The 8,457-nt window shown below is 36.8% G+C and overlaps 1 protein-coding gene across 1 annotated transcript in view; it reads left to right on the top strand.

Annotated features, from left to right (window-relative positions):
* LOC103465982 (interferon-induced transmembrane protein 3-like) overlaps positions 1–8,457 on the top strand; it is a 19,553-nt gene that overhangs the window by 8,902 nt on the left and 2,194 nt on the right. Inside the window, exon 3 of the mRNA XM_017305157.1 lies at positions 3,699–3,815. Within this exon, the coding sequence (XP_017160646.1) occupies positions 3,699–3,815 (117 nt within the window). The remainder of the gene's footprint in view (positions 1–3,698; positions 3,816–8,457) is intronic.

Below are 8,457 nucleotides of genomic sequence, written 5' to 3'. Positions count from 1 at the left end.
GTTAGACTCAAATCTAAAACTTTGAGTTTAGATTAAGACCTAGTTTTGGGATCTTAATCTGGACTCAAAGTTTGAGTAGAAAGGCCTTCCACATCATTGAAATAGTTYCATATTTGAGTTCTGTGAAACTAACCTATCACGATGTGATTTAAATCTTTTTGTCTTTAAACCTTAATTATCCAGATTATTCTAATTAGTTTCCTGATTTGTCCAAACTGCATAAAACACATTTACCAAAAGAGGAATCAGAAGCCAGTTTCAACACTCTTCATGATTTATGTCCTTTTTCAAACAAACATAAAATGTTTATATTCAAGACAAATTACTGAGAAACTATTAGCCCTCTATGGCATGACTTTTTGTTTTTTTTGGGAAAAAATATTTTTTCTGCATTCTTTGGGAGCTTGTTGGCCCTTAATTACATATCAATCATAAAATTGGACCCTGACACCTCTCGGAACTGGATTTGGGTTTGTTGCTTCAGGGCAACATTGCGCTACAAGGGGTCTAAAACGCCAAGTTTTCTACAGTGATTATGAGAAATGAAATACAAATAAAACAAAACTATATTCATAAAAAAACTTTTTTTGACAAAAATAAATCAGACATGGTTCCAACTCACAAATATAAAATAAACAACTAACTGTCATTAATGAATGGTACATTTAAGCACATTTCTAAAACAAGCGTTTGTGTGTTTGTACATGTGTATGTTTGGCGGAGTTAGAACCACTAAGGATGTTGAAATCAATCTTTTCCCTATTATATGTTAAACATCAGGAAGGAATTGCTTGCTGWTGTGMAAAAGAGTGTATATCACATTTTTGGCACTTGWTTATTGGCGTACCTGTGAATCACCGTCTGTTTATCTGATTATCTATRGGTTGTAGCAAMMAGATTCACATCAGTCACTATAGTTAGGGCTGCAGGTTCTTTTTATAAGAGTTTGTAGTTCTGATTCTTTGTTAGAATTTGAGCCAAGCAAAGGACAACATTTCCACCAGCTCCCATATCTGGTAGATTTGGTGGTTGCACGGCTCACCCTGTATAGGTTGTAAGGAACACCATCTGCACCAGCCATACAAAGTTCCCTGCAGACCCATATTTTAGGGTTTGGCAGGTATTGCTTCATTCTTTGCCTGCCTTGGAATAGGGCCATTAGTTCATTGATGTCCAGTTTATCACTCTTTGGGACTGAAGTCAGTTTTGAGGAYAAACMAACAATGAAATAATGGTTGTACAGTGGATCCTCATGTTTTCATCAGGAATGACCCCAACTTATGAACCATGCACCTTTTGTCCATGAAATGACCTTGCATCCATCTCCTGTTGCTGTTAGTCAATAATAAAGTAAAAAAATTGGTTGTGCTAATTATTTTGTAATCAATTGAATATTGTCACATAAGAATAATATTGTCTGAGCAAAATGGCCCTAACTGCGCAATGTTGCCCTGAGGCAACAAACAAAAAAACAGTTTTAGCATATAAATTATAAAACAAATTGTCTTGAAATGATCTACAGTGCTTCTTAACATATTCACAGATATGAAAATGTTTTAGTTAGAGTGACCCAAATTTAAACATGAAGAAAAGTGATGTATAACTTACAAGTAGGAGGCAAGGTGTAGCATGCACCTCTGCTTTGTAAAAAGAACTGCTCCTCTTCTAAGTAAAAGGTCACATGAACCTCAMTACCTCTTTTATTTGGACAAAAATATGTCTGCAGGTATTTTAAATCATCAACCCCCAAAAATAAAATGAAGGAGCAACGTGAGGTAAAGAAATGTGGTTTGTTGCCTGAGGGGAACGCCATGCCATAGAGGGTTAACATAAACTCACCTTGACAGAACAGATGAGAGCCGCCAATCCAAGACAGCAGAAGTTTCCATAGACGAAGTTCCAGAGCGACCAGACCAGATAATCTGCTGGAGGCTCAGTGGGGACGTTYACTATKGTGTGCTGAACTCCTGTGGGACCCCCAGGCTGTCCAGGGGACGCTTCATGTCTCCAGTTCTGCAGTGCGACGGTCTCAGCAGGGTAAGGTGCAGAGGAGTAGCCAGGATTCATGGCTCTCAGCTCGGTTGCTGGTGGAGGATGATTTGAACGGTCTGTTCCAGAACTGGCCAGAGTGGGGTTTGTTTTTTATAATGGTCGTGTCTTAACTGGAAATTTAACCACTGAAAATTGGTTGGTGTGCAAAAACCACAATACTTTCATCTCTGGTYGCTTTGAAGTGCAAACATTTGACATGAATGTTTTTAGATTTGGGTGGGAGGTGGGGCAACCCTGGGGAGAGGAGGGAACACTACATTGGTGGACAACCAGCCATGTTCTAAATGGTATTTTTGTATATCTGCAGTTGTTACCACTTTACTTTTGGAAAATAATTAGTCTCTCYGCACACAATGAAAGTGAGGAAGTGGATTTTTGTGTTTTTTTTCTGTTAATCTAGTTCCTGTGTCGTCTCGTCTTCCCGATTCATCAAGCAAGAAACTTTGGATTCTTGCTTGATGACTCCCTCACAGTTGTAAAGAAAAAAGATTTTCAAAACTTTAAAAAATGTTTCAACTTTTGAATAAAGAAAATTTTTTGAAGAAACAAAAAAATATGGTTTCTTCTTTCGAAATATATGAAATTTTTTTTTAGTGTATAAAAGCAGCTTCTCACAGCAACATTTTCATCTTTTTCAGATTACTGAGGCCTGAACGCTTTAAATGATTGATACTTTCTGTCGAGATTCTCTGAGGTTTGTTAGTGACAGTAAAGCCTTGACCCATCACTGTGAACTGTTCACCAAAGTGTGATGACCTTCTTTGTCCTCGAGGAGGCTGGGACATTTATTTCTAAGGCCATGTTTGGGAGCTTTCCTCCTACATCTGAGATCTAACCTTGAGGAGAAGTGTTGATTTTTACAAGCGATCGTTTCTTGCTCCTTCCCATTTCATCTTACGGAATTGGGGAGAAAGGGGTATTTATTTACGCTGCTCCATCTACATGGAACATGTTGCAAAAAACCTGGAAATTAACAGAACTTATTCCATTGAGCACTTTTATGTCCAGACAGAGAACACTAAAGACAACTTCCTTAAATTGTGATGTTCTTAGGAATTATTTGTATATTTTAATTGTGTAACTGTTAGTAATTGTTGTATAATCTCTGCAATTACCAACAGTTACACAATGGGACTTTCTTGGTTAAATACAGGTAATTTTACTATATCTGTGTATATATTTTACTAATTAATTTTAGCCAGCTATGTTTACTGTTAGATGATGTTTTCCCCACCGCTCTGTTGGCATGCTGTTGTCACTCCTGTTTGATTCTACCTGTACAGGTAGACTGCTTTGCTATGRAAAATTACATAAAATGTAAAAAAAAAAATAAAAAATGACAGTCACTGAGGTGCATCATACTGTTAGCCATGTGTGCCATCTTCCACTTAATAGATAACAGGAGATTGTTCAGGTAATGTTCAGTTTGGTGAAAATATGGGGAAGAAAGAAACGTGTGATCCAGCACTTTGTTGTTGTATTTTTTTCTGTTTTAAGCTGCTTTTCCATTCAGAACAGCATCAGTTCTCCTCCAAAGCCTGCACATCTGCTGAAGTTACAGGAATGGCTACAGGGCGCCAAGTTTTGGTTCTTCCATTGCTGCAGTATGAGAACCCTGAGGCTCATGAACATGTGAGCCTCTTCAGACCGTTGTGAACATCCCAGCTGAGCTGCCCAACAACCACATCATCTGGTCTCTCATCTCCTTTGTGTATGGAAATCTGCTCTGCCTGGGACTGGCGGCCCTCATCTTCTCCATAAAGGTCAGTTTTTGTGTCAGATTTAAACTTTATTTATCATCAGTCCCAGAAGCAGTTGGGAGTTCGGGGAGTAACGATAGCGCAAGTTGCAGAGGGATTTCAATCACTCCATTCTGATTTCATGAGTTTTGTTTATAATGTGATTGTGGCATAACAGTCTAAGCCAGGTGGCGGCGACATCGTCTCATACAAAACGGTTCTGTTTAAGAAGGACGACAGTCATTTGGTAAATAGATGTTTTTGCTCCATCCAAGTCAACTGTCACAAGACGGCGATTTATTTCAGACAGTTGTGTTTTTACTCTGAAGCTTGAAAATCCCCAGGTGAAAAAAAAGTATACTTTAGTATACTAAATTTTAACATACTTTAGTATACTTTTATYGATGCACTTAAACTGTACTATTTTGGAACAACTAATTTTGTGCTTAGTMTACTTTAGTAGTATTTAAAAAGTATTAAATTACAACTAACAGTATATTTTAGTATACTATACGTACTTTTTTGGAACAACTTCAAGTGTACTTAGAGTGTACTTAAAGTATACTTTTTATTTCAGAGCTTTATTATTATATTTTGATATAATTATTATATTTTGAGTGTAATAATTCTGTCTCAGAATTCTATTAAAAATATATATTTCATATACTTCAAATATATTTTAAATATACTATTAATATATTAGTAATGTATTTAAGTTACACTTAATTTTTATTTTTGATTTCCTGCTATTGATAATAAACTACMATTTTAATTACTCGTGAAAGTCTTTATTCCTACGTACCTATTTTGTAAATGACATGCATAACTACTACAGTACTTACATTGTTTTAGGCTAAAATTACATGGAAAGATTAATTACACAAGATACCAAAGGTAATTCAAATATTTTGCTTTATTACCGACATTTTAAAATTGTCCAATTTTACTCTCAACTTTATGAACTTTACATAAATTATCAGTTTACACATCAAAAGTGAACACATGAACATGAAAATTTAAGGGTGACAGTAAAACATGAAAGTAAGGATCAACGACAGAACATTCCCGTTCACTGCACCTTACAGAAACCTACAAAAAAGAACAATAGAGCAATTAAACTAAGAAAGTATTTGTATTTAAAGAGAACAGAAAATGGCAAATAAAAAAATAATACAATTTTAAGACGTTGTGGACTCGCTGTGTATGTGACATCATAAGAACTGATGATTGGGATCGGATGCCTTGGGTGGAAGCACATTTCTGGGTGTCTTCTTTGCCTGTTTATGTTAGAAGTAGAAAAAATGGTCAGCAATGTCATAGAGTCAGTTGATGTTGGCATTAACTATGAAGCTGTTTTAAGTGTGGACATAAGGAGACAAACGACCTTAAAATCTTTCCATCCATGATCTGAACACACTGATCCTTGCAGGGKGGTGAGGGGGGCTGGTGGTGCCCRTCTCTAGCAGCCATCAGATGAGAGGCAGGGTTCACCCTGGACAGGTCACCAGTCCATCACAGGGTCCTGAAAGCCAACAACAAATAAAATGTTATGAAAGAGAAATGTTAGATTCTTTCCAGTTACCTTTAAATCAAATCATGTTTATTAAGCACTTAGTGTTGGTAACAAAGCAGTTTTTGTTGTTGAAAATGTAGCTAGCTCCTCATTGAAAAAACAAACTTACATCATGAAGACAATGTGAAGGTTCATCGTCAGAGCTGGTTGGTGATCTGGTGGAGTCAGAGCTTCTTCTGAGACAGGAAAGTCTTTAGGTTTTCTAACACCTGATTTCTCTGGCTTCCTCTTTCATCTTCATTTGCTTAGTTAAACTGCAAACATATGTTGAAGATAAAAACATCGATGAACGAGTTGGAACAACAACAACATCATCAAAGTCTCTTTGTCTTATGGAGCTTAATTAAAACCAGGTTAGTTTATGAATTAAAGTATAAGTCGCAACAAACAGCCTCCATGCAGTTATAACATGAAGCTGAATGATTGCTATAGTAATAATCATACAAGTCACAATAAAATTGATAAATTATTTAAGAAATTATTTGTGGTGTTTTTTTAAATAAATGAAAATGTGCAAAACCGCCACCATCTGGTCTGGAGTATGGTTTTACATCACACATCTGAAAATTGATTGGGTACTTTCTTAAAAATGACATCATGATTATCATTTTTTTATTGTATGCAATTTTAATAAATAGTCAAAGATTATTAAGGCACTTAAAAATTCATACATATTCATTCATATTTTGTTCACGTAAAGTATACTTTTATTTAATATATTAAAAGTGTATTTTGGTACAATTATGTTTAAGTGTGTTTAAAGTACTAATTTCGAAATTGGTACAAGTGTATTTTTAGTATACTTCAGATATACTTATAGATAGTACACTTAATAATTAGTATACTTAAAGTGTACTTTCACAAATTTAAGTATGTTTGAAGTATACTAAAGTATATATTTTTTTCACCTGGGTCGTTTTCTGTGCTGCTGCAGTTAGCCATACAGAATGGTAAAAGTGCAGCTGTGAGCATGCAGCAAATGGCAAAATGCACCGCAAACAAGTGAACGAGGCAAATGCAAACTCCAAAACACACAACCACAAAATACCCCACATGCAAATACTACAGAACAGAAACATGTTTACATTCAGGCGACACTACAGACTTCCAGACTCCTGAGTTTCCCTTTTCCTTTTATTTCTTGTGGTTGCAGCATTTGCAGTGTTTTTCTGTTGCACTTCTTTCATTCCTGTGAGTGTTTCGGAGTTAGCATCATTCATGTGTTCACAGTGTGTTTGCAGCCGTCAGCTGGTGTCAAAAAAAAGAACTAAAGTAAAGCGGTGTGTTCAGTTTTACCCTGAGTCTGACCACAAACCTTTCAGCTGAAATTGCATCTGACTTTTAGCCACGTTCACCATAGTCAACAGAGCAGGCTGGAAACGGTGACAGGAAATGTTCTCTAACTGAGAGGAAGCAGACGGCTCTTCCTTTAAACAAATACTTTATATAGATTTTTTTTTTTTTTTTGCCTTATCGAGAAGAATTTCTGTCAAAGTTTGGGATGTCAATGGAAAGTCCCCACAAAGATAGCCACGCAAACATGTGTGTGTGTTTATATATGGAAATAACCAAATGAAAAATGAAAAAAGTAGTTCCTGACTTTGAAGCTATGCTAACAACAACACTGTCTTCCTCCGTTCACATCTGAGAACTGCGATGTTCAGAGTTTTATTGATTTTATTTCATCCTGGTTTGTGTCTGAGTGAAGACGTTAGTTTGACTTCCCAGCTTTGAGTCATCCGCCTGTTCTGTGCACCTCCACACAACAACCACATAAACCACCTGGTTTTCCTGTGAGTGAAGAAGTTTCTCATAACGAAACCTTCTGATTAGGACCTGTGGTGGGACTGCGTAGTTTGGCTTTGCACGAAATCTTCTTCTACACCCATGGCTGTGGGCCTTTTTTATTACTTTGCTGAACCACCTTTTTCTGCAGGAACTCGACTCATACAAAATCCAGAGGAATTGTGAGGTGTGAACAGATAATAGAAAAGACTAGCAGAGTCAGCATGAACCAGAGAGTGATGGGAAAAACCAGCGTGAGAGCAGCTGCGTAAGAAGAAAATAGAATGAATGTTGGAATCACAAACCCACAGAGAACAGAAACTAAAGAACAGCAAACAGGTGGAGCTCAGCTTAGCATGAGGACACGACCGGCGCAATAAAAAATCTGACGTGAGATAAAACGAGAAGGAAAGAGAAGGAAGGAGAACTCAATAATCACAAAACTATAAAACTAAATGGAACCAAAGCCACAACTGAAAGTGCATTAGTATTTTTCTACACTTTGACAAACTTTGGTCAATAAAAATATGGACTGGTGATGAAGAAAACTAAGTTTAAATGATCCCAAATTTCAGTGGGATCCCTTTCTACTGAACCCAGTTCACACAAACCTTAGGTTCAGGTTGATACCCCAGTCGACCAAAACGATTTAAAATGACTATTTTCTACTTTCGAAGATTGTGTATTCAGGTTGTAGCAACTAAGAAAAGAAGCTGATATGACAAATGAAAAGAAAAACATCACACTGTCTGCAAAATGTAAACATATTCTGTTAGACATCACATTCTAGACACCCTGACTGCATGGCAGCTCATGTCTAACAGAAAAAATATCCTTTACCAAACAAAAGTGACTTCTACTTTCCATGATGACGAGTTGTGCTCTCAGTCAGAGAGAAATCAGTCATGACAGTTATAAAAGTCTTAAGGTTTCAGACAAGAAACTTTGTTTAAAAAATTGTTAAAGTAAAATTGTGAAAGTTAAAAAGAATCCACCACTGAGTATTAACATAAGACATTTATTTAGTATAAATTCTTTGGTGCCCCTTTAGTCCCCACCTAGAACCGCCCATGGCTGCAGGTCTGGGTCTGGTGCATTAATAATAATGGTAATAATGAGGGCTGCACAGTGGTGTAGTTGGTAGAGCTGTTGCCTTGCAGCAAGAAGGTTCTGGGTTTGATTCCCGGCCCAGGCCTTACTGTATGGAGCTTGCATGTTCTCCCTGGACATGCGTGGTTTTTCCTCTGGGTACTCCAGTTTCCTCCCACAATCCAAAAACATGACTGTCAGGTTGTGTGTGTGTGTGTG

The sequence above is a fragment of the Poecilia reticulata genome, linkage group LG6, assembly GCF_000633615.1.
Source record: "Poecilia reticulata strain Guanapo linkage group LG6, Guppy_female_1.0+MT, whole genome shotgun sequence".
Lineage (NCBI taxonomy): Eukaryota > Metazoa > Chordata > Actinopteri > Cyprinodontiformes > Poeciliidae > Poecilia > Poecilia reticulata.
Note: the sequence above shows the minus strand (reverse complement) of the source record. Positions and strands in the feature narration are given on the sequence as shown.